Source organism: Miniopterus natalensis, chromosome 14 (assembly GCF_054644295.1).
Source record: "Miniopterus natalensis isolate mMinNat1 chromosome 14, mMinNat1.hap1, whole genome shotgun sequence".
NCBI classification, from domain to species: Eukaryota; Metazoa; Chordata; class Mammalia; order Chiroptera; family Miniopteridae; genus Miniopterus; species Miniopterus natalensis.
The window spans coordinates 51868544-51896250 of record NC_142094.1 but is presented as its reverse complement, the minus strand read 5'-3'; the positions used below and the strand labels follow the sequence as shown (position 1 = coordinate 51896250).

Sequence of the window (27707 nt, the reverse complement as noted above, 5' to 3'; positions counted from 1 at the left end):
GAGGGCTGCTAACAGCAGAAATATACGTGATGCTAGAAATTTGGTGGTAATACCAAGTTTGATCCAAATATAAGTGCACTGTTATCAGCTGCAATGTTTCAGGCCACCAGGGAAATGAGTCCTGATGGCCATAAGGAGCTTACATGCCGCCCCAAGTGATGACTTATTTCATTTGACCAAAACCAGCCTAAGGAAGGGCACAGGCAGGCACGAAGTGCTGGGTGAGGGCTGCAAGTGCCCCGGACCTAACTCCACAGACACATCAGGGGAAGGTGGAGAAACTAGCCTTTGCAGATGGAAGGCCTCAGAGGGCCTCTGCCAGCAGACATGGTGCCACTGGAGAAGCATTAAAGAGGAAGTGCGCACCTTGTTGGTGGAAACAGCACCGGTTAAGCTGGTCAGTCACCTGAGGCTTCTTCCTACATGTGTCTGACCGGACCCGAGGCAAGCTGCAGCCAGGAATGAACATGCCAGAAAGCACAGGTCAGCGTAAGGGTTGGGGGCCAGCAGGAGCCAGAGAACATGGCATCTACTCCTCCTGTTCCTTCCTTCAGAAACAAAAACAAACTGCACAAGAACCCTTCCAGTTTGGCAAGTAGTAAGACAAAAAAATTACTTTTTAAAGTGCTAATGAACCAACATTAACATTCTGGACCTCACATTTTCCACAAGAATCTATTGTAATGAGTATCATTCATGCATCTATTACAAAGATTTGATTCTAAGATGCTTTGACTAAATCTTGGGTAGTTGATCAATTCTCTACATGTTATCTGTTTTCCTGAAGATCTTTCTGTGCCAATGTCTGAAAAAAAACCATATTAATTACTTGAAAAGAAAATGAAATTCTTAATAAAGGAATTACATAACGTTTATGTAAATTTAACAACACAGTAAGTCTGGGCATTTCTAAATTTTATTTTTAAAACTTTTAATAAAAAATATAAATCCTAACATAACCTATTGGAGCATTTGTAAACAAAAAACAATTGTTTGCAGGAAATAAACATGAAACAAAATGTAACATATTAAAATAAAGTTATACTTTAACATGCTCTAAAGCCAGCTATACAGGTCTCCAATTAAAACAGAGCATGACAAATACTGTGTTCATTTTATAAACCACCAAAGCAGGAGGTTAAAAGCAATTTGATGTGTTCCAAAACAATCTGAAAATAAGTTTCCAATAATTGAATCCAAAGTTCTTGAGATCATAAAAATCTGTAATTAGAAAGTTTAAGGATCAAATAAAAGTGTAATTTATGCCTATCAAAGACAAAAAGCTTTTAGTATCATGAGAGTTAAACTCCTTCAGTGCATTAATCCTCTAATAACAGCTTCAGTCAACGGGATGCTGTGTAGTCAGGCTTGAATTCTTTTTTAACTTAGTTTGAAACTGCACATATTCTCTTTCAATATAACCTGCTTTATGTAGCAGCTAGTTCTCCATGGACTCAGAACAGTTCACAGATTTAAATGCTGACCTTAGTTTTTTTGGTTGTGGCTGCTTTGTATCTTGTATCTAGTACAAATCCATGTGAACAGCAAAACACTGGTTCAATGACATGAGTACCACTGAAACCATTCTCGCCAGTAGGTAAATAACGGTCATCAGAAGTGACAGAATCAACGATGGCTTACCAACTCCAAAAATTCTATTTCTGTTTGGAGAGCTTCACAGACACTTTGCATGTCATCTTCCTTATAAAGTTCTAATTCCTTTTTAAGTCTGTTTTAAATGCAAAATTCACCTTATTAGTTCGGCAATCAACTTGTATACCAACTTTTTATTACATGAGATACATTTTCTGGGCTTGTGCCCCTTCCCAATCCAATCATTGTTCCCGTTTGTGCCCTCCCTTTTATGGTTGCCACTGTGGCCCCTATTGCGCATGCCGGTGGCTGTGGCTGTAAAGCTATTTTTCCTGCCTAGTTGACGAGACAGGATGTTTTGCTCCATTTGGCTGAGAGATGCTGGTTTCTCCCCAGGGTGGCTGTTCCGCTCGCTCCCTCCTCTTTTGTTAATTACCTAACCAACCCAGTCTACTGTAACACTGCAACTGCCTACTCCACAACTGCTATACAATGTACTTAGGGCTTCACTTTAATATATTTATCTTTTCAAGTAAAATAGTAGGGCTCTTTCTTCCCACCATATCGATACTTGCCCTTCCCTTTTCAGTTCAAATAGACTACAGGTTCTGTAAGATCTCTCACAATCATCAGAATTGGGTGGTGACCACTTTTGCTTTTGCTTAGCTGAGAATGAGAAACTACTGAAATTAAGGAGGGCATTTAGAGCAAATTATAGGAAGTATTTCACTATCCAGCAAATAATCAAGCTGTAGAATTCACATCTGCACTTAAAGATTGCTGTAGCTAGCTTTGAAAGAGGCTGATAATGGTATGAATATTAATACGTTTGCAGCTAGCCAAAGCTATATAATGTAAGCAGAGCTCATGCTCCAGTGCATAGACTGATTGCCTACAGGAGTCGGGAAGGACTTCCTTCGCCTGCTGCACAATGACTAAGGGCAGTCTGCATCGGTCACTGTCACCTTTCTTTGAATCATCAATTAATGAACAGGATGGCCAACACTCTTAGTTTAGCAAAACCTATGTTTCTTGTATTTTTATGATTTCCTGCAGCCTTCCAATTTTTTTCAGTGTCATATAAAATTTGTTTCTAAGTGTCAAAGAAAAGCCTTAACCGAAAGAACATCCTTTTTAGCCATAGGACTAGAACTGTACAAAAGTACTATTTAATTAGAAAGAAGAAAACATTTCATCCAAGGCCTTAGCACACAAACTCAAATGCTATCAAAATTTAAATATATTTCATCCCAGTTTTTTGTTTCCATCTAATAGTGATTATGTGATACTGCCTCTTAGCTTTTTCTTTTGCTTAAAGCTTCTCCCCCAGTTAATTAAACATGCCGATTAATACCACTTACGATAAACGTGGAGTAGTCTAAGAGGCTACACACCACAGTTAAATTAGCCAGTCATGGCAGAGCACGCTACTTTTTTCCTACCATAAGGAACGTTTCTGTGAACACCTCCATGCACAAAGTTCCTTCTGTACGTTGAATTACTGTCCGTAGGAGAGAGCTCGTAAGTGGATCTTGTCAATTTTGATTATGGCCATTGAAGAATGTCTTTCAAAATCTGATAGAAAATTTGTATTCAGTGGTTTTCACTTGCAGTTAGTTGATAAGCAGTTTGACAGAATTATCTTGTCTTTTTCATCCTGGCATCTCCAGTAACGTGCATGGTGCATGGTACTAACTGGGCACCTTATATATGCTTACTGAGTAAATACATTAATAAAGAACGATTGATTTCAGTGTTTTCCTACTGATTTTTTACCAGTTGGTTATTTGATAAACTGTTATCCCTTGTTTGTCATAATTACTATAAATTTCTCCCAGTTTATCACTCCAAGGTGATGGCCTTTTTTGCACATGGGATTTTAAATCTTATATGTTAAGTCTGTTAACCTCATCCTTTTTGGTTCCCTTATCACACCAGATGTTTAGTAAGTAGTCCTTTCTACTTTTTGCTAGTTTTCCCATGACTCAATTTTCTTATGTTTCTCTACATTCATATAAAAATTATTTTAGTGCCACTTAAACACAAAACACTGTTTTTAAAGATATATAGGGCATCCTCTTTCCTATACAATTTATTTCTGAAAGGTTTGAAAATTGAACGTGTCCAAGCAGAACTTCAGTTTTCTAATTATGCCTTCCCTCCATCCAGGCCACCAGAAGACAGGTAAGGACCTTCCTAGGTAGGTAGGGCTGAACCAGAGAGTTCTGCTGAGCAGAAGATAAAAGAGGGGTCCTGCCATCATCTCCATTACCCCAAATCCTGGGTGGGTTGGACTAGGCATCTCCTTTTACCACATATTTTTTTTAATCATCTTCCCCACCCCTCACATCAAAAGGGGTTGTTTATAAAGATAAACATGAAAAAATTTAACAATATATCAAAGCTACCAATGAATTTTGCAAATGATTAATACTGTATGTGGCTGGTACAATAAGCAAAATTATTTTAAAGTTTAGGGGCATTTACAACTAGGTGCATTTACATCAGAATATAAATTTTAAAATAATCAATTGATTCTATCATCAAAATGTCCCTTGTATTTACATAGAAGCTTTAATAACTACAGTGTGGGCCAAGAATTCACAAAACAAAGGATCTCTCTTAGCTTGAAGGCTACATAATCAATGCTACAGAGACACTTCCGTTAGTGAATAAATGATGAAGTTTTACCAGAAAAGATGCAAAGTCCACAGAAATACTGAACAAAACACACAGCTAAGAATAATCCTAGAATTAAATGAGAATTTTCATATTTTATAAAAGTTAAAAAAAGAGATGATATGGGTTGGAATCAGATATACAATTATTTCTGACCAGAATTTTCCAGAAACTTTAAAACTGAGATCCTGTTATACTTGTCCACACTGAGTTCATTCTTGATGACACGGAGTACTGCAAAGTAAACGAGCATGATTTTCCCCATGTAGCCTGGATAACCATTCCTACCACTCTGCTAAATGATGCTTATTCTAAGTAACATTACAGAAACACTCCTCCACATATTTAAGGATACATGAATTAAAATGTTTCTAATTATGAATATTTAGTAACTCTTTTAGATCCATCATTAGGAGAAAGATAACATAAATATGGCACCTCCATACACTGGCATTAAAAACAATGAAGCCCTAGCTGGTTTGGCTCAGTGGTTAAAGCGTCGGGCCATGGACTAAAGGGTCTTGGGTTTGATTCTGGTCAAGGGCACACACCTCGGCTGCAGGTTTGATCCCAGGCCCCAGTTGGGGCGCATGCGGGAGGCAACCAATCAATGTGTCCCTTTCACATCAATGTTTTCTCTCTCCCTCCCTTCCACTCTCTCTGAAAAGCCATGGAAAAAATATCCTCGGGTGGGGATTAAAAACAAACAATGAAGTTGGTCAGCACAAAGGAACACGGGAAGAGCTAAAGAGTGAGGCAGATTCACAGGCCAGTAAGTGCGATCTCATTTTTTTGGCTAAACACACACACGCATATGCACCTGCGCTCGCGCTCTCTCTCTCTCTCTCTCTCGCTCTCTCTCTCTCTCACTCTCGCTCTCGCTCTCTCTCTGGAAGGATACATGCCAAACTTCTAATGGCTACCCTGAGGGTTTCAGGAATGAGGCAATGAGAGAGGAGATCTGGATGTTTTACATTTTTGTTGTGTTTGAATTTTTTTCAATCAATATAGCCTACTCTCATAATTTACAAATACCTATACCTATTTGGTAAAATAAAATATATATACATGTGTAAATATACATTTTTATTTATATGTCATTTAGAGAGGTTGGAAGTATTTTAATTCTTGCATGTGTTTATGCCTTCTTGTAAGTCTAAGGACCATGGATGTGACCTCCATGACCAACTTACCTGGGTGACACTTTCACAGACAGGGAATGGCACTGACTTACTACTTCATATAAACGCACTTAGATTCTCTCAATAGCAAACGTGTATTAACTTGTACACAGTGTTCGCTGCAAATATCCTCTTCACAAAACCATACTACCTTCAAATGTACAGAAGAAAAAATCCCAGGCTGATGACTTTGCAGTTTCATTTCTTTAACAAACTTCCTATTGCATTAAACATTCACAAATATTGGTTATAAAAAATGTAAAACTATTCTAGAAAGAAGTTTTGTGGGTAAGGAAAATGCCTGAAATGTTTCAAGTTGTCCAGTATGTTTACTATTTGAAGTAAGTAAAAAGTCATGATCTACAACTACATTTTAGTGACTGGTGTTGGGTAATAATAAAAATAGTAGGTGTTGGGAGTCCAATATATATCACACTTTTCTTTCCTGCTTCTCCACGGTCACTAACCTTACTAGAGCCGGAGTTCAAAAGGGTTTGCACTCTTAACCTCTGCTTACTTCCTCTCAAGACCCTGAGGTCTACCACTTCTGTCCTCTCAAGACCAGAATAAAAAAACCAGCCCAGTCACAGCTTTACAAGCCCCTGGACAGCCTCTAAGGAGGCCTCTGGCTTAAGTGTCAAATATAGCAATATTCTATAGAATTAGTTGCCTTAGCATGTGTTAACTGATGAGCCCACAAACTTTCATACAGAACCTTTTAAATAAACAGACATCTTGGTATTTATAAATAGGGAAAGATTACCTAAAGCAGAGATCATTAAACCACTGTGAAGGTAGGCACTGTTCTCTACCTTAATGGATGGCATCAAGATAAAGTTCAACAAATAACCTAAAAATGGCAAATTAACTTAAAACACACATAATAATTATAAAAGAATTCAGTAATATAGCTAGAATAAAATTCATATCAAAAGGTTCTAATTACTAAAAGTAGAAACAATAAGCTCATAGAAATGAATATTAATTTTTTATAATTGCATTCTTACTAAAATTTAATAAAAGTATAATAACAATAACCTTAAAATAAAGCTGGTTGTCAACTGTGGATGATTTTTCCCATACCCCCGTGTGCAGGGAACATTTAGCAATAACGTCTGGAGACATCTTTTGGCTGTCACAGCTGGGGGTGAGGGATGCGCCTGGCATCTAGTGGTAAGAGTTCAGGGATGCTGCTGAGTGACTTACATCACGTAGGACAGCTCCCCACCACAAAGAACCACCTGGCCCCAAATCTCAGCATTGCTGAGCTTAAGAAACTCTCCTATAAAAATAGCACCCATGTATTACATTAATTAATTAAATCTGAAAAATTAATTAGAAGGCAACTATTACAATATTCAGTATACATTTGAATACAAAGATGAAAAAGAGATTCTATTCCAAAATTTAGGGGTAAGATCAACTTCATTTTAGCCTTCACGACAAAGCTGAATAAATGTCGTATCTTTTGCCATCATTAGCATTTTGTTCTGCACTAATTTTCATACTGATGGACCTCTTCCCTAAAAGTTTTACACTCAGTACTCTGACTGCTCTTCACACTCACAGTAACTTTTCTAGAACATACCAGTGAGAAAACTAAGCTAAGCATATCAAAGGATTTAAAGTAAGAATTGATAAATATTGGCATTTCATTTAATAACTGCTAAAATCCAAAGAATGAACTAGGTATACGGCCTGATGGTTCTTTCTACCCACATTTCCTTGGCCACAATCAGTGAAGGAGAAAGCAGCTCGGACAGGCTGTGTTTAAGTTTAACCCAGGGCACACTTTTATGATGAGTGATAAACCCACAAAACTGGAGTTCATATGAGAAGCTCTTACACTGCTAACTGTAATGATACCAGTGGGCACTGCCATTTTTAAAAGCGTAAAAAATCAATGAGCAGATTGTCATCACAGAAACTCACTCTGCATCACACATATCACCCAAGAGATTGATATTTCATGCTTACAAAACCTAACGTAAAATTAAATTGCAAATATTTTCTCATAATCTACTAAAATTATGGCCTAAGGCGATACGCTACTAATATGAAGCATTTGTTCAGCTCCAGTGGACATATTTCCTATGTGATTTATGTGAAAGGAGGCTTCATTTGCTTCCTCATAGGTTCGGTAATGAGGCTTCGTTGGTTATACTAAGCCTAGTTAAGCCTAGAAAGTATAGGAACTTCTTTAAAATTAAGCCAGCAAATATAACACTGAATTATTAATAAAGAAGAGTTGAATTAATAAACTGGGTTTTCTTTTTCCTCCTGTGTACAAGACTCTTTCAATTTAAACATCAGCCATTCTTTCATTATCCAAACACAAAAGGCAGCTTAGTATTCCATACAGAAAATACAGTTTCATTCTTTAGGCACAAAACCAAACTAATAAATTTCAAGCAAAAGAGCAGGTTGTAATTTTTCCCCCTTGAAATCTAGAAAGATATGCTTCCAATCATTTCCAAAAGAAAAGTCAGGGATAAAAAAAAAGAGAGTTGTGGGACCAATACTTTGTCTCAATCTATTAGGATGTGAGTAGCGCTGAGCCCACAAGGTATCAGATAAAATCAGTTCCAGCATTATTAGCCCAATGCATCACGAAACTTACATGTAGCACTTTCTAGCCAGTGCAGTGTTTGCTTATTGCCATGATTCAGAAAACACACAGAAAAAAATAAAGGTCTTCATCTGGAACCTTAAAAAATCTATGCATTTAGCTTTATGCTGAAATCTATGACAACTTGAAAAATTACCAGACTTTATACCAAAGTGTAATGGGCAATTCTTACCTTAAGCATTCAGCATCATTTTGAGGCTTTTCACTGATTTTTATTTTTTCTGCCTCTAGGTATTTGGTAGTACAAATGGCTTCATTCTTTTTATCTTCAAAAACTAAACAATTAAGAAAATTCTTACAATCTTTTAAAAATTAAACAAAGTGTACCTTTATTCATTCATAAGAACAATCCTTTAATTTCTGCTTCATATGAAATGTAATGATTTTTATTTTCTACTTTAATACAGCAATTAAAGGCACAAAAAACGTCTTAACAAAATTTGAGACATTAAAAATATCAGGTCAGTCCTGGCCGAGTGGTGCATTTGGTTGGAGCATCTTCTCATACACCAGGAGGGTGCAGGTTTGAATCCCAGTCAGGACATATACCTAGGTTGTGTGTTCGATTCCTGGTGGGGGGTGTGCAGGAGGCAATCAATTGACATTTCTCTCTCATATCGATGTTTCTCTCTCTCTTCCTCTCTCCTCCCTCCCCTTCCTTTCTCTCTAAAAAAAAAAAGAAATCAATAAAAAAAAATACATCAGATCTAACACTGATCAGTTCAGTGTTTCTTTCTTTTTTTTATACCAGTAATAGCTCTGTATCCCAATATGTTGATACATTTTGAAAGATAATATGACCCTATCATGTGTATATGAATATACTCATCAGCAAAATAAACAAACCCATAAAGGTAATACCTTTAAGTTTTCTCTGCAGGGTAAACAGTTCTTGCATTAATTCACTCTTCTGTTTTTGAAGTTCATTTAACTGGCCACTGTCATGTTCCATAGACTTCATTTCTAAAAACAAATAAACAAAAACCATTATTTTAACTATTTGGGTATTGCCATAAATGTTAGCACTTAACTTTTTCTCATATAGCAAAAATTTAAGCAGCATATGGTCAATTTTAAGCTTGGACTGGTTCCCTTGGCCACACAGGAACTGTTTCTAATAAACTAAACAGGATTCTTTAAGCACCAACTGGATACAAATGAATGTTAGTTGATGGTTAGACTACTAACAGAGAATTCAAAATAATGTAGTATCACTAAGTAAAACAAATTTAGCAATGAGACAAAAAGAAAACTCTACCCTTCATAACTAAAGCCTATTTAAAGTGACTGCACAGTACTCATTATATGGCCACAAGCTTCCACAATATTGCTAATTCTGTTTCTTTTACGTAGAACTCTTCCTTTATTCCCACACAAACTCTCTTATACTTTTTATCACAAAAGGGTATTGAATCTTGTAAAATGCTTTTTCTATGTCTTTGATTACTTTTTTATATCTTTCCCTTATCTCTTGATTATATCCATGTTTTTGAGTACATTTATAATATTTGTAAGAGCAATTTTAAAGTGTTTCTTTGCTAACTGCATCATCTCTGCCATTTGTATGTTTCAACTGACCTAATTTGCTCCTTGCTATAAATTACACTTTGTTGCTTCTTCAAGTGTCTAGTGAGTTTTGATTGGATAAAAGACATTGTGCTTACTATTTTGTTTAATGTTTGAATTCTGCTATCTTCCCCTAAAGCATGTTGATATTTGTTATTTGGCAGGCAGTTAGATAACTTAAGAATCAGGTTCAAACCTGGTTTTTAAGATTTGTTTTAAACAATGGGTCTAGAGTAGCCTTAAATCTAAAGCTAATTTAATCCCACTATTACATTAAGGCAGGACTCTTCTGTTGACATGTTTCTATTCTTATAGCTTAAAATATGAACATCTGTCTTCCCTCATAGGAATGTACACTGCAGTATCATCAATGCCTGTAACAGTGCCTGATACACAAAAAAGTGCAAAAAAAATCATTACTGAATGAATGAAGGTACTAGGCACAATTTAGAAATACACTGGTGAGTAAAACAGACATAACTGCTGTCCTTGTGAAAGTTTACACCTTTGTAGCGGGGGGTAGATATGAACCAATTAAGTATGTAAATAATTACAATGCTCTGAAGAAAACAATATAGAGACCATAAGAGAATATAACTAGAGGAACAGATCTAATATGGGATGGAGGGGGTATGTGTCAGAAAATGATTTCCTTCTGAGCTGAGATCAGAAGAATGACTGAATTAAATAGATTAAGTATTCCAATAAAGTATATTCAAAGGTTCTGAGGCAGGAGGAAGCATAGCACAATCTAGGAAACACAGAGGTCAGTGTGCCTTTAGCACACAAAGCAAAGGCTGCTGGGTGAGGCTGGAAGGATGAGAGGTATGAGGTTGGGCAGAGATGGCAAAACAAGTTGAGGTACTTGGTTTGCTACGTTTACTGTGATATTTTTTAACAGAATATAAATAAAGAGGTTCATTATAATAGTCCAGTAGTAATATAATAATTTCTTTTAAAAATATATGGGTGCTTATATTTTGGCACTCTTGAGGAGTGAGAATAGAATACAACTCTGGGGTTAAAAAATAAATGAAAGAAGATGTCTAGCAGTAAAAAAAAATACTCTGAATAGTGGAAAATAATAAAACAGCTATGGATTTTGAAGATGAAGATTATTCAAAACCTAGTGAAACTGGATGACTAATCATAGTTATGGGCAAAAAGCTCAATGGAAAAGGTCAGAGGGGGAAGCCAAGGGAAGATGGAAAAGACAAGAGAAAAATCAGGTGTCAGTACATAAGATGTGGTGGTCCGAATCAGAAGAGGGAATGGAAGAGCAGCCAGACAGGAAGGAAGACAAATGGAAACTAAAACTGCTCCAGGAAGAAACTGGCTCTAATATCTGCTTAAAATTTGAACACCACCAAGGAGAGAAGGCACCAGAAACAGTTTTGCCAGTGAATTATTTCAAACCTTGAGGAATAGATCATTTTAATACTTACATTTTTCCAGATAGAGAAAAAAGGAAGTGTTTTACATTCTTTCAGTTAACTCAATGTAACACTCATGAAAACATTAATCTCACTTATAAATATTAGTGCAAAACTCTCAAAGAAAATATTATGGAACAGAATTCAGCAGTACATTAGAAGACTAAGACACCACGGCCAAGTAAGGCTAATAACAGGATATTTACTCCTCAACTTCACTAGGCTGATAGATTACAGCAGGGAAGCACATCGGGTCACCCCAAGAGGAGTACGGTGGAGGAGGCTGGAGGGAGGAGGACCCTTGAATGACCTTGTTCGGGTCATTACAACCCCCGTCTTCACAAATGAGGACACGGACACAAAGAGAAGTCAACCATCTTGCCCCAAATCACAGAGCAATTAAGTGGTGGAGTTAAGATTTAAATTCAATCAACATAACTTTAGCATTTGTAACCTTCAGGATGGTGGCTTTTACATGGCATATGCCTAGTAAATATTACCTACAATAATAAAAATTGTCATATGCAAAGCACAATGAAATACTCATAACAATAGCACTAAGTCAATAAAAGTGTCAAATGTGTTTACTATTCATTTCCTAAAGGCATCAAAGCAACAGTACATTTTAGAACAGCTTCCTCGAAAAACTCATTCTCACTTAAATCATTTATATCTTCACCCTCTGGTTCCTCAACTCCCACTCCACGACACTGTTCGTGGTACCTTTGGATTGCAACAGTAATTTCGTATTTTGATTCACACTGCTTTGAGGACTTTTTTTTCAGCTTTAGTTTCTAAAATATCACTCTACTGTTTTCCTCTTGCCCTCTCTGACTATAATTCTTCCTCCCTTCCCTTCCTTAAATCCTACGCTTTCCTAGTTTCTATCTTTGGTCTTTGCTCTTCCTCTGTGTTCCCTCTGCTGTTTGCTCTGAATGAGGTTACAAACTCCTAGGGACTCAGTCCCAGACCTCATACTCCAGCTCGGCTCTCTCTTATCAGCCTCGCAACCCAATTTCCACCTGCCACGTGGGCCTCTCCACCGATTATGCCATAGACTCGCCAACTAAAAACATCTGAAGCCAAACTCAGTTTCATGAATGCCAGGTAAATGAGGGATGGTTTCCATACCCTCTTTCAAAATGTTTGCCTGGTTTTCTAAGTCAGATATTTCAATCTTGACATTTTCTTTCACCAAAAGCTCTCTACTCTTTGTTATTTCATACTCGTTATTGAAGTCCGCAATTTCCTCAATAAATTTTTCCTCCTCCTCCATCATTTTTTTTTTAGTAGCCTCCTGAAAAGCAGAAAAAAAAGATATAATACAGGCATTAATTGCAATAGTATTTTTATTTTCTGATTTAAAATGCAATCATTTGAAATTATCAACAATAAAATATAACATTATACTTCCTGGTACTGTCACAAAAATGCTTTACTACTCTGGTTAATAGTCATAAAAAACTAAAGCTATGTAATAGCTATCAACTATTTTCACATGAAAGATTTATTCTTAATGCTTTGGGAGAATTACTGATGTAGAAATTCTACCACTCATCACTATATATATATTTCTGTATTAAACTTATAACCATATATGCCATTTTGTCTGCAATATAAATTTGGTGGTAAAATAATTAAATGACCAAACTTGAAAATGAAAATCTACACTCAGAGAAACTACTACTGCCTTATTTTTTTTAAAAAAGAAAAAAACAAACAAGGAAATCCAAGGAAACCTTTTAAAGTGTATACAATGAATACAACATTATATATTCATTTCAAATTCAGCTCTAAATAATAGTTTACATTTTTATGAAATATCAGCATGCAGCAGAAAAAAGAATTCCCAAACATGCTGGACAATGCTAGAGCTAAACTTTTGATAATCTAGAGTAAACATTACCACATTTTTCTAAGAAATGTCAACTAATTATGAGCTACATTTAGAAACTGGCCATGTCATTCATAAGCCACTGGTGGTTGATTCTGTTGACTTTAGATATATATTTTTAATATTTTCTAATGCATTTTCTCTGAAATGTCAATTAATTACAAGTTATGTTCCTAAGCAGCCCCTGTCATTTCAAACTACTGTGTCTGGGGGCTCTGACTTAGGATAAAAAGATAAACAAAATCTATCTTTTCACCCACATCCATAAAGATGCCTACAGTGCAAACCTCTCTGCTCTTTAAAAGCACTAAAACCAATGTCTAGAAGCCTGGGCAATTCAAATTGGTTTCACTGTTTCTTTTATGCTATTACAATTACAAATAATTTCCATACTGTATCCCTGCCAATAAAAATTCTTTCAAACTATATTACCCTACCAACTGTTTTTAAATAGCACTTAATACTTTTCTGTATCTGAACAGGACTATCTGGCAATGCACATACGGGTAATTTTCTAAAAGTACACCTAAGTGTATTCAAATACTTTAGACACAGCTAGTAAAATACATTTTTCTAAGTGGCTGGAGACTTACAAAGGTTTGGAGAAGCATATTCCTTTGGTTTATAATTTCACTACACTGTCTTTCTAAGGCATTTTCATGAGTTTTCAAAAGCTGTGAGAGGAAGGATTTTTCAGAAAACTGCTGAACCTTAAAAAAACACACGAGAAGTAAGAATGAACCAGTTATACATTTTAGGGTACCTCAGTTAATAGAACAGCTCTGTATAGTATAAACATGTCCTGTATTTATCTTCAAAATGCAAAATATAATTCACATGAAACACCTTACTTTATATATACTACCTTATAATATTTTATAAGTGCTTTATAATTATAATTTTTATAGTATCTTCCCCCAATAAGACTATAGGCTGCTCAAGGGCAAATAATTCTTTTTCCTTTCCACTATCCAGCACATTTCTTCGCTTAGGTACCAAAGGTTTTTGACTACACATGGAAATCTGTTTCATGACAGCCTGTTTGAAAGGGGAAGTTTCTGTTCTCATCACTTATAAGGAAGATATAGATGAATCAATCATACATACAACATGGCTAATAAAATAATGAGATAAAATCCACAAACCATAAGCAAACACCAAATCCCATGACTATAGTTATATTAAATAAAACATAAATCTGCTAAAATCCTCAAGTGGGTTTTGAGAACTTACTTTTTAATACATTTGATTCTAACTAGCAAAAGATATAGGAAACATTAATATTAGACATGTAACTATTATTTTATTTGGGCCATAAAAAATAGCATCTCTTGAGACCATGAATGTTGAAAGTCAGAAAGCTGTAATATACAAAAGCTAAAAATGACGCTGGACTGGAAATGCCCTTTCTACTACGTTCAGTACTGGCCCTCATAAGAAAGCATCACTCCTAGTTTGGGACCGTGCCTACCTCCACAGAAAAAAGAATAAAAGAAATGAATTTAACTTAAATGGCAGAAAGCAAGATTTATGTTAGCTCTAAGAATTTCCCCAAGGTGGAAGACCGGCTGTGAAACCTCTGCCCCGGAAGATACTGAATAGTAAAGAGCTTGGAAATAGTCTAGTTCAGAGGCAAGGGTTGGCCTTAAACACATTTTAAAATGATACGGCTCAAAAGTCTTACAAATATTAGCATTTAGAAAAGTAGCCTAAGTAAAACAGAAAATATGACCTCACACTTATTAGCACAGCACGCCTGCCCCACACCTTCAGTGCTTGGGGCTGTCCGCAACCCTAAGACAGACATCAAGAGAAGAGCAGAGGTGAAATTTACAGACCAAAGGAAATCAGAAAGTACTTTTAAAACTGGGGTAAGTGTGAATGGGGCAGTTAGTATTTCAGCCTGAAAATACAGACTGGAAAACATCTATCCAGATCTATAAAATCATTTGCAAACTGGTAACAATGGCAAAAAAAGAATATGATCATGAATTCTATCTCACTTATTTAGAATAAAAATACTTCAAAGCTATTCAGTGTATATTACATAAATGAGAATAAAATGAGTTCCAGAGAAGTGAAATAACTTAACAAAGGTAATAATAATTAATTAGGGGCAAACCCAGGACTAAAATATGGGTCTTCTGACTTCCTTTCTTGTAAATCATGTTAACGTGGAAATATTAGAACTACTTCAAAGTAATAAAGAGATACTTCTGGAATCAGAAAGGGACTTCGGGCTCTGATAATAGTATAAATTGAAAGAATATAAGTTTAAGAAAAAAAATTATCTAAGAGTAGGCCCCTCTGATCTTATGAAGAGGTTGCTGGCAGCATATATCTGACAATCAGAGTTGCTATTATTGATGACGGGAACCATGAATCCCTGCAAAAATGCTTCGAGACCAAATACTGGGCTGGATAAATTTTGGTTTAATCTGATAAGGTGTTTCATACATTAAGCTTTTCAGAATCCAAATTCCTGAATTCTGATTCTGTTTCTGCCACTGATGTGCTGTAAACAACCTGTGTTGAAACCCAAATGTTGACAAAAGACTACTTATCAAACTAAGAAATTTTAAAGTAAGACTTAAGCCAATTTATTATTCAAGTTTGGAAAAGCCTTACTAAGGACCCGGACATAAAGGCGTCCTGTTGCAGCAATCACCAACTAAGACCTAAGTTACCCCTGAGCTGGCACCCTCTTTCTAAAGGGTTTGAATAAAGAATGTTAACGAAAGCTCCCAGGCCTACTGGCACTGAATGGGAATACTCTATCATAACCTATATGCTCAACACTGAAAAGCAGACAGTTGTCCAAAAGATCTGTAAGAAGGCTATTCAGCTCTAATTACCTCTTCCCCTAAAATCGTAATTTTAAGATCTTCTCTGCCTTTTTGTTTTTATCAGTCTACTCTTCGTCCCCACTTTCTGTTTCACACTCTGTCTTTACCTTTTGCTTCTATATTTTCCTTTTAATCAACCCAAAAAATACCAGCAAATCAATAACCACAGAAAAATTACAGTAACACGAATTTTAAAACAGCACAGCAGAGACAGAGGGAGGAACTTGGGAAAGTTGCAGCCAGGACTGTCAGGAGAGAATAGGTGCCTACAATATGCTGATTTATGTGTGAGGACAGCAATTCAGCTAGGGCTGCAGAAGCTACATGGGATCTAACATTGTGACCAGAGAGCCTGCATATTTTAATGGAACTCACAGGACAAAACTTTTGGACCAGCCCAGTCCCTGCTACCAAGTATATGTTAGTAACTCAAGAACTAAAATAGGTTTTTATGGCCACCTATTTGCAAAATGCTCTTCTCATTGTTCCTTTTGCTTTTTTCTGTTATCATAACTAGGTTCTTAAATTATTTTTCACATTCTTGTGTCTGAAAACCAGGCTTACTGATATGTAAAACTTAGGCAGATATTCCTAAACATACTGACAGGATCACAAGATGAGGTCATTCTACACAATAAATTTATCATCAGAAAACTTTACCTCTTTTGTTGCAAAAGTGATGGGTGAGGAATTAGAATTGGGAAGACAGTAGGAGAGATGTAAAGTCATGACGGAAATACTTTTGAAATTACTGTTTCCTAAATTACGCAGGGACTCCAAGGGGCTACAAACAAAAAGACAAGGGGGAAGCTTCCTAGCAGCAGTGATACAAACTTCTCTTTTTCATCTGTCCCTTTTCTATGGCTACAAATGAAGAAAAAGTATCTGCATGCAGTCTTAAAGTTACACTCTAGAGTGAAAACAGCCAAGCTTTGTCAGAAAATAATGCTGTTACAGAGAATTTTCATTCACAGCAGTGCCAACACTCTGGTTAATTCTGCTTCTCTCAGCAAAAATGGTATTTTTTTCCTTCCCCTATTTTATTCCTCTTGGGATGTTTGGTTTTTCAAAGGTGTTTACCGTTTTCCCACTGAGCTGACCTACGTGGTCAGCTAGGTAAGTTTCAGCATAGCCACGACTGGTGACTCCTCACCACTCTTGCTGCCTGGGTGCCTTTAGGTGTTTTTCTATGAGAAGAACTTGAAAACGGGAAATGGCTGTGGGTTTTAAATTAATGCTGCATCCAAGTAAGCAAAGCACAAAGCTACTTGTTGTTGCAGTTGCTGTTGTTTAAAATAACCTAAGCCTTTGGAAACTGACATTTTGCTGATTAAAAGCTTTGCCCAATAGTGTTACAGGAAACTTTACATAAGAAAACACAAAGAGAGCTATGCAGAAGAGTTCACATTAGTAAGATCATAGCAACTGAGGAAAGATTGTGTTTGTTATGACCATCACACAAGACATTTTAACACTACAGTACATCAATGAATATTGTTATCAATAGCAAATATTACCATTTTTAGAAAATCAGATCTATTTTTAATAAATATATTTCTTCACCAGAGAGGCAATGCCTAAGGAAAACTCACTCAGACACAGGAATCCTAACACAGTAAGTAAAGTTCAATGTTAGCAAAGGGCCGCCCTTACTCCTTGATCCTGTCCAATCTCCTCTCCAGCCGCACCGCCTCCTCCTCAGACCTGGAACACGCCAGGAATGCAGCCCCCAGGGCCTTTGCACTGGCTGTTCTCTGTCTGGAAACCTTTCCCCAGCCTCATAGGGGCTGGTTCCTTGACCTCAGTCAAGTCTTTTCTCACCTTTCACCTTCTCATGCAGGGGTATCAGGATGCTGATAAGACCACTGTAATTTAGGTTTATTCTGGAAGTTGTTGTTAATGCAATACGGCAAGAAAAAAGAATAAGGGATATAATTACCCAGAAGTTGACACACAATTCTCTCTCGTTTGTTTGGGCAAATGTCATTATTATATACCTAATAAATCTAAGAAAATCTACCAAAAAACTGTTAAATAAAAACGAGTTCAATAAAGAGGCTAGTAACAAAATAAATACCAAAAACTAAGTATCTTTGTTAGTTGCCAACAATAAATAGAAAAAAAGCATAAAAAAGATTCCAGTCACAACAGCAAAAACAAAATAAATAAAACACAAAAGCTTAACAGGAAAGGAGGTAAAGAGGAGCTCATGATAAGCAGAAAAAGACCATTTTAGAGTAAAAATCCGATTTATTTTCCTACTGTGGTAGAAAATAAGTTCTTCCTCATTTCTGTCTTCTCATGACTATGAATATTAAACCAAATTAAGACAATAAAAATCCATTCCCATCTTTCGATATGTCAGTTTCCTCAGGAAAACGAGAATGGAACAAAAAAATAACTTACATATTTCACCTGTTGGAAAACTGTAAGCATGAACAGTTCTCACAGGATGACAACATAAACCCCACCAAATAATACTAACAGAAGAGAAAGAGAGAATTACCTGAAAGATTACAGAGAAAGAGTACTGAGTATCTCTATACTACTCTACTGCAGGGAGCAAAAAAACCTGTTAATCAATTACCTGATGTCCTTGAGCGTATGCAAACCAAGAAATGTCCACTAAACAACAAGGGAAAGTAAGGACATGAGAGAGTGAGATAAATAGACAAGCTAAGATGAAAAGGAAGACAAAATTAAATGTAAAAAATAAGATGACACAGAACTTAAATTTGTGGAGTAATAAATAACAAAGCTAACTGTAGAAGGTGGGATCAGTGACGTGAAGTAGAGAAAGTTATCCAAGGCAGCCGAGAACTAGTAAGTAACAGAAGAGACAGGTTCAGAGAAAGAGAGCAAGACCTAAGCTGTAAGAAACAGGGTGCTTGAAAAAGAAACCAGAATATAGTAGGCGAGGTTAAAATGGGAGGCTCACCCTCATTCGAGACAAAATTAATAAACATATCTATGTACAAATTTGGAATTATAAGGATAAAAACAGTTCCTATAAGCAACCAAGGAAGAAAAATTAGACAAAACAGGTTACCTACAGCAAGTTTTAAAACACCAGGCTCACTTTAATAATTCTCTTCTGCATTAATAAATTTTAGAAGACAATAATAGTGCTAGATCTATAAAAAGTTTTAAAAACAGGTGTGAGTCAAAAATTCTTTATACAGGTAAGCTTTCACTCAAGTATGAACATAGGAAGACATTTCAGGTGTTAATGGCTTAGAAAAATCCATCCCATACATATTCTTCCTGAAAAATTACTTGAACAATTACACAGGCTCACCAAAAGATAAATAAAAGATAAGAAATCAAGAATGAGGGCGCTGAAGCACTAAGGAATTTTAGAGTGAACCATTTGGATTAATATGGCAGTCTAAGCAAATGTGCAAAGGACCCACTTTCTACTCAAACACAGAGGACTGCTGATAAAATATAACTAATTTAAAACATGTCATTTACATAGCTGAGCTGAAAACCAGGGAGAAATCATCATGCCAGAAATCAAGCTAGAATTCAAGTCCAAGGGTTAGCTTTGAGGCTGGACACAGGCATCATAGGGTAGGGTTTTAAATGCTCACGTAAGACCAAAAGTCAAGGTCAAAGGGAGCTGGAACTGGGCTCACTGGATAAAGTCAGGAGTCCAGAAGTGTCTACAGCAGCTATGCAAGTAGTGTAGCAACACTCCACCTGCTGGCTCAGAGATGCAGCATGTAAGTGATCTGCCTCCACTGAACCAGGAGTGGAAGAGTCAAACCCAAGAAACTTCAACCCCAAGCTTGAGCTGTCCATGGATGTGAGAATCAAATGTCTTTTACCCATGCAGTGCAAAATCCTGAGCTTAGGAAATAACATAAAAACTGGTCCTGGAAAGCAAAATCTGCAAAGCCCTGGCAGGAGGGGTGAAGCTACTCCTTAAGGACATCTTTTTCATCAAGGGAATATGTGGGACTCCCAAGAAAAAAAAGCCCTGCTAAAGATAAATCCACAATAAAATATTTTAAAGCTCATAAAAAATGCGCCATCAGATGAAACAGGCAAAATTTACAGAAGAGAAAAACAGAACAGAGAATTCTGTGAGAAAAAGACGTAAATTAATGTTCTCACTTAATAATGTTCATTTAACACCTACTGTTCTAGACACTGGGAATGATAGTGAACAAACAGATGCATCCGTATTCCTTGCAGAGTTTACATTCCACTTGAGGGAGACAAATAATAAACAGATCAATAGAAAATGCATCAAGAGACATTAAGTGCTACAGAGAAAAAGCAGAATAAAGAGCAGAGACAGAAAGATGGGATGAGGTGACGTTATTTTGTGTATAGAGCTCAGGAAGAGGCCTCTACAGCAGCCACTCTCAAACCTTTTGGTCTTTAAGACTTCATATGATTAAAAAAATGATTAGCTATATCTATCAATATTTTCTGTATCAAATATTAAAATTGAAAATTAAAAAAAAACCATTTAACTCATTTAGGAATAAACCCATTTCATGTTAAAATGTATGTATTTTTATGAAAAATATTTTCCAAAACAAAAAAAATTAAGAGTTGCATTTATATTTTTTGCAGATCTTTTAAATGCCTGGCTTAATAGAAGAGAGCTGGATTATCCTATCTGCTTCTTTATTCAATATTGTGCAATATGCTTTTTGGTTGACATACACAAAGAAAACCTGGCCTTCACAGGTGTGTGGTGGGAAATAGGAAGGGCATTTCCATACCCTTTTTGAATAACTGCATACTCTTCTCAACAGTGGCAGTTCCTAAAAGGTTAGTTGCAATGGGGAATCTGCAGCCATCTCAATGATCTTTTCCTCCTGTTACAATAAAATCCATTGGTCTATCTTGTGCTTTGAAGGGATCTTTCATCCTTGCACAATTGTGTAACATTATCTACCAGTCATTTGGAAAATACTGCTTCACTGAATTATTCATATCCCCCAAACGTTGATACGTTTCATAGTACAGTATTAAAAACAACATTCATTAACATCACCAACAAACTCATAAGAAATATCATTAAGTACTGGGAAACTGTCAAGGTTACAGTGACAGATCTGAGTCTCCCAAAATTTGAATTTGTTAGAAATGTTGAATATTATCATTGGTTAAATAACAACAACAATAATCAGTTGTTTGTCTCGCAATGTCTGGGTCACTAGTTTCGTTTTGGGGAAAATTTTACCGAATGTTCAAGTTTACATAACTACAGTTGACTATCAATTACTCAAGTAAAAATGGTGTTCCAGAAAAAAACAGCTAGATCATGCTGCCACTCAATCATACTCTCCTCTGAGACAATCACTGTAATTTGGAAATACAGAAGTGCTTTGTGTGAACATCCCATTTCATCACACACAATATTAAAAACACACAAACAAAGGTCGGCTTCAAGATAGCTTTTACACTTCAATCGAGGGCATACAGTGAAACTGGTAGGTTTTGTGTTTTTACTGTGAGCACAGCAGTGAAGAACAATGACTACTAGTACAGTTTGGTGTCACTGCCTTGATTTGCGTGGTGACAGTTTTACTCACCATTGCCTTGACATCATCAATGTGCACGTTAGCACAGTGAAAATCGTAAATAATACCTTTATATTACTAAGAAAATAATATGACTTCCTGAAAGAGTCTTGGGAACACCCTATGGATCTGCAGATCCCACTTTGAGAACCACAGCTCCAAAGTGGCAAATGTAACCAGCCATCAAGATTTGCACTGGACTCTCCCCATGTTAGAACTGAAAGTCTCCCATTCCAGAAGACTAGTCAGCCACCCTACTAGGAGGGAACCAAAAGAAGTGAGTGTGCATGAAACACTAATAGCTGAGAAAAGAAGCATTTCAGGAAGAGGAGCACAAAGGCCCTAAGGTCAGAGAATGGTTGGTTCACTCAAGAACAAAAAGTCATTATAAAGGTACATACCTCTAGAAAGCCCAAAGCCAGATTACCCCCAGCAGGTGGGCCCCTAGAAAATGCCAAGTGCTACATTGAAAAGTCACCTAGTGACTTCTTCTATTTCCATGTTTTAGATCATTATTCACGACAAATGTAATCAAGTTTTCTTTATACAACTACATAGAGAACATTAAAATTAAAATTCTTTTGAAAAATGAGAACTTCAAGAATTTTGAGTTTATAGTTAGATTAATATATAGTTGAAGTTGCTTGATGCCAACCCTCTAATTAAGCCACAAATTTGTTACATATTTGTCAATTATTCATGGTGTGATTTAGAAGTTGCTCAATGAATGTTTGTTGAATGAATAATTATCCAATGTGTGATTGGAGATATTTAGAAGTGAGAAACACAGTTAATTGATTATCCAAGAAATCAACTGTCAAACAGTAAACTTCTTACAAGGCATTCTTTTGTGCTGCATAGTTTTACAAGGCTGGTAAATGAAATTTTAACCTCATGCTTGCTGCATACTGCACCACAAACATACTGTTCTTTAATTAGAGGACCATTCTCAGTCCATTGAAAAGCAGTTTTTTTTTCCTGTTCAAAACATTTCTTGACATTTTAGGCTAAACAATTTATTTAGAGAAGCTCTTAAAAGCAAAAGAAATAGAGGCACACTGGTAGACGTTACAATTGCAAACAGTGCAGTAGCTTTTCCACTTTATGGATCTAAGCCAGGAAGTGTGCAACTTTGTGATTTATAAGCAAACAGAAAGGCTATCTGGCATACTCTTATAGAGTTTGCTCTAAACTGTTATTACCATGAAATATTCTTTGGGTTTTCAAAACATAGTTGAGAAAAACTAGTCTAATAAATGCTTATGTGTAATATGTTTTACTTCATTTAGAAATATGATCATTTCAGTTCAATTAATATGAAGAGAGACTGCTACTTCTCAGAGACCAGTCCTCCCCCCTTAAGAGAACTGGAACCATGCACATGACTGTCAGTTAAGTAGCTCATGTCCAGAACTGACGTGCCAGTATACACCTGAAAATATGTTTGACATTAATGTGATTAGGGAACTAGAAATATAAACCTAAAAATTGTACTCCTAGATGCAATACCCAAGAGAATCAAATGCTGCGTTTCAAATCTACAAGTCTATAGTTTCCCAATATTGTTGAAGCCATTTTGAACTGAATTTTTGTTACTTGCAACCAAGAACACCCTAAACTGTGTCAACACAGGAACATCCAAACCTGTGGAGAATTTTTATGAGTTTATTTGAGCCAAACTGATGATATGCCAGGAAGCAAGATCTCCAATGCTCCCGAGAATGACGATTTTCCAGTTTCTTTTACGCATTTAGAGTGAAGGAGGGAATGAAGGAAGACTGAGTAATAGAGTACTGACGGGTATGACACTGCCCACTGCTCTGAGAGGAATGTGTACGTTTTGAAGTAAGGCAGTAAAAGAAGCCACCAAAAGTTACTTGATTATTTCAATATAATTTTACTTTAAAAGTTCATGACATTTTATTAGTTATGATGTCTATGCAGTAAGTTATAGCTGGGAGAAGAAAAATAGACAAAATCACTTCTGACTTTCCTCCATGTACCTCCTCTTCAGGAAGTATGGTGCTATGACAGGTTTTATATATATGTTTATAAAGATTAAATGCCCCAACTTTAACTATATACTATTTTTTAAACATAAAAAACTCTTACAGGTGCTTAAAAGAAACTACAACTATTCCGAGTCCTTGTTCTGATTTGCTCTGTCATCAATACTACAAAACCTTGCCCCGACTCTCCGAGGCTCTGGGTATGCTGGTAAGCATCAATGCAAACCCAGGGCCTGTCTGTTTTCACATTACCAAACCCAACCAGGCATGCCGCAGCCGTCCAATTCCAATGCGCTCCTACCATATAATCTGAGGCTTTTTCAACCACATATTTTAAAGAACTCATTGAGCTCTGAAAGGCAAATGCTATCACTCAAGTTCTAATTACATGCTATCTGGGTTTTACAGAAAAGAAAAGTGAATACTGTACTTCCTAAATACATTTTTTTGACCACAAGCAGCTTCTAAAACAAAGGCTCAAAATATTGTCTGAATGTATCCCTGTACAAATAACTCAAGCACTGGCCTATTCAAATTATGTTCTAGTTCCTCTTTATGCTGCTTCTACTTGATAAATTGATCAATAAATGCCAAGTCAAATATGCAAGTAAATATATTTTCATTGTTATTGGCAGACATATAATTAACTCTGAGAACAAAAGAAACAAGAAATCAATTTATGATTACTTCTTCAGTTCTTCCCATTAGTCATTTACATTGTAATTGTGGCTCCACTTTTAAAACCTTCATACATACATATACACACACATACCATTTTGACTACATTATAAATCAAATTATTTCAATTACAAATTACTATTATATGAACTATGATCCTCATATGTTAATTTTATTAGTAAGATACAATTGTATTAATAGCCATATATATGAGCTTATTTAAAAGCAATGCACATTTATGAGACTGTATTAATTAGTAATTTCGGCAAATGTTTCTAACCATGGTAGGGACTTGCTCTCTCATCCCAAGATAAATACTTGAGTGAACATTTTTATGTATGTGTACATATCAACAAATTGTATTTCCAGTTTCTAGCAAAACAGGCTGCTAACAAAGAAAACATTACAAAGAGTAAACCTAATTTTTTTTCAAAGAAATATTCAAAGAGTAAATCTTTTTTTCTTTTTAACATTTAATTTGCTGTCAGGTCAGTATCTTCATAAATCTCAGAAAAATACATTTTGTACAAAAACTTACATAAGTGACCTTTTAAAAATATTGCCCTAAACTAGATGCAAAAGCTTCAGATACATTTTTATATGTGAAAAAAGAAGTTTAAGATGAGCTCAAGAAATCTATTTTAATGAAATATGCTGTTGTACTTTCATTACGGTAGTTTGTTTTTAAGTTACATGCTGAGGACAAGTCATTTACCCTCTTGGTTTCCTCCCTTAGAAAGGTGGGTTAACGATGGTGCCCAATCACAGGATTCCTCCAGGATTAATGGGGGAAACACAGGTGTAGCATCTGGAACAACGCCAGCATACAGGAAGTGCTCAGTGTTAGCGATGCATTACTTAATTGTATGTGCTCTGCCTATTCTAACGGCTTCTAGTTAACAATCCCAAAAGTATCTTAATTCTTTTTAAAGAAAAAGAAAGCTACATCATGACATTCTTAATGCTTTGCCCATCCCATCAGCGTTTAGCACTGTTGTTAGGAGCTAGTTTATCTGCTACTGACAGGCAAAACGGGACCCAAGGTTTCACTAAATAACAGTCCCAAATTCTCCTTTAAAAGACAGCACTACTCTCCCTACTATCTCATTATCAGTCCCTATTAATTCATTTAAAACACTAATGTTTTATGTGCTAGGCATTGGATATAGGGAATAAGAAATGGTTGAGGAAAAAATTCCAGATATATTTCTCACAAGAGTGAAGGACACACACAAGCACATACTATTTAATTGTAAGGTGGTGCACTGAATGTTATAAAACATCTTTTCCAAGATGTCCAGGGGAGGGTTTTACAGGTGATGTTGGAGCAAAACTTGGAAGGAAGAGCAGAAGCTCTCCAGGTGGAGAGAAGATCTGTGATTACTGTAGTCAAAAAGAGAACTGGAAATTCCTCACAGTATTGTTAAAATAGACATATTTTAAGAAAACAGATTTCCTCAGATATCTCATCGCACACTGCTTGCATAGTATACCTTTAGGAGCTGAATAAATAGTTCTGTGTGACTGTCTGCCCCTGTCCACAGCCAGGCCTTCATTGTAATACACTAGGACAATGGTCTTAGCTCCCATCCTCCCAGAGCTCAGAGAGCGCTTCTAAAAACCACTTCTATCACACCGCTCCCCAATCAGAAACCTGCAATGGTTCACACCCCTCCCAGACACCAGGCCCTCTGCTTTGGCTCTCCCCATAGGCCTTGGGTGTTTCTGCCTTCTGTCCGTATCCCCCTCAGGCCCGAATGCACTTCTGCTCTGCCTCCCGAGAATTCTACCCACCCTTCAAAATCCTCCTCCAAGAAGCCATCGGATTCCCTCGCTTCTACTGAAAATAACAGAACTTTACAAATACTGCACAAAAGAGAGACATGCTGGTGGAAAACATACACTTTTGGATGAAAATTATGTCCAAAATGTGGTCAAGAATTGAAAAGCAAAAGGCAGAGACTCATTTGAAAGTTACATTCAATTGTTACATCAACACAGTCCACTTCTTTAATTATTTATAACTCAAAATGTATATATCGCACCAACTACTTATGGAGCAATTATTCTTCCAATGACGCTGTGCCCTTTTAAAACTTGAACCATCCCACGACATGAACCATGAATTCGTTACTTAAACTGGTTTCTTTAGAACAAATTCACACTAGACTGGAAGGTGTCACCAGATTCAAAACTTAAAATATTCCCAGGCAACATGCAACTAGCCAACCAGCCCACTAGCTTGCTTCCTACTTGAAGGGCAACTGGCTTAATGGTAAAACATCTACAGAAAGTCAAGTCAAAACACTTTTTCAAGTGATAAATGAGCATGCTCTGCATGTCTGTACCTTAGATTCCAACTTCATTTTCTCTTCACTCAGCTCTTCTGTTGCTTTCTTAATTTTTTCACGACACCTGCTTATTTCCGACCAGACTGGAAGACAAGTGAAACGGCTCAGCCCGTCAGTCTCTAAGTCCCCATGTCCGCAGCCCGCGCCTGAAACGGCTGCTCTGGCCGCGGCTTCGGCGCCCTCCTCCCGCTCCAAGCCCGCGGCCGGAGAGGACAGAGGCCCAGGCCCCGCGGGGAGACGCGAGCGGGGCCCGCGGCCCTTCTCACCTCCTCGCAGCTCGCGGCGACTCTGCTCCGCGCGGAGCTCGGAGGACAGGATGTGCTGAAACAGGGATTCCAAGCTCATCTCGCCGCGGCTCCCGGCTCCTGGTTTTGCCCTTAAATATTTTATAACCGAACTGAGGATCCTGGAAAGCACAGTAAAGAAGGAGGATTATTCTAGGGCTGTTCCCGGAATCTGGGCCTTGGCGCCGGTCCCCCGCCCGCACCGGCCTGGACCAGACTCCAGGGCTCAGGGCTGTGACCCCCGCCCAGCTCCCGGCCCTGCTCCCGGCCCAGCTCCCAGGCTACAGCGGTGCAGCTCGCGGCCCAGAGCGGCCCAGCTCCCGGTCCAGCTCCTGGCCCAGCACCCAGCCCAGAGCGGCCCAGCTCGCGGCCCTCCTTCCGGCCCTGCTCCCGGCCCAGCTCCCGGCCCAGCTCGCGGCCCTGCCCCTCGGTTACTCCACAGACGGTTTCCCCTCCACCGCCCTCGGCCCACCGGCGACAACGCCTCACAAGATGGCTCCCCCAGCCGCGCGGAGCTCCCGCACCAGGCCTCGGCCCCGCCTCGGGCTTTCTTTCCGGTGGGGGGGGGACCCAGGCCTCGCGTCCCCGCCGCCTGGGCGGCAGCCCTTCCGGTCCACAGCCCGTACCTCTCGGTCGCCTCCCTTTCGAGGAATGAGGTCCTCAAAGTGCGCTGTCTCCCCCGGAAACGCGGCCTCGCCGCTGACACGGCGCCTGGAGACCGCCTCGGAGGTCGTGACCCCGGGAGGACGGGCCGGAAGTACGGCGGCTCCCGGGGCCCAGTCCGCGCCGGGTGCTTTGCGGGGACCACGTGGCCCTCGCAGGCCTCAGGCCCGGCCTGCCATTGGGGTGACCGACCCCCAGGGCACGAACCCCCGGGGTGTGTAAAGTACCAAGTCGCCGAGGCTGTAAATATACTGTTTTGCAGTCTTACCCTCTGACGGCGGCAGAGACTCTGCCGTGAACGGGCGCGGGTGCCGTCCGCCCGGCGTCGCTCCTAACCAGGGCAGGTCTGCGTCTATTT

General features: G+C 37.8%; 1 protein-coding gene across 1 annotated transcript; it reads right to left on the bottom strand.

The window, feature by feature from the left end:
• Positions 1-769: 769 nt before the first annotated feature.
• On the bottom strand, positions 770-26747 carry CCDC172 (coiled-coil domain containing 172). The gene is made up of 8 exons (XM_016212122.2): positions 26669-26747; positions 26400-26485; positions 13569-13685; positions 12213-12378; positions 8944-9045; positions 8255-8357; positions 1642-1729; positions 770-805 (listed from the first exon to the last, which is right to left on the bottom strand). Exons 1-8 carry the CDS (start codon positions 26745-26747, stop codon positions 770-772), a joined length of 777 nt encoding a protein of 258 aa, XP_016067608.2.
• Positions 26748-27707: the final 960 nt, after the last annotated feature.

Excerpts from the sequence above, each read along its gene's own strand:
- CCDC172 (XM_016212122.2), bottom strand. The coding sequence starts at position 26,747 with ATGAGCTTGGAATCCCTGTTTCAGCACATCCTGTCCTCCGAGCTCCGC. Across the intron at positions 26,486-26,668 it reads TCGCCGCGAGCTGCGAGGAG|TCTGGTCGGAAATAAGCAGG; the intron begins GTGAGAAGGGCC and ends CTTGTCTTCCAG. Across the intron at positions 13,686-26,399 it reads AAATGAAGTTGGAATCTAAG|GTTCAGCAGTTTTCTGAAAA; the intron begins GTACAGACATGC and ends TGTTTTTTTAAG.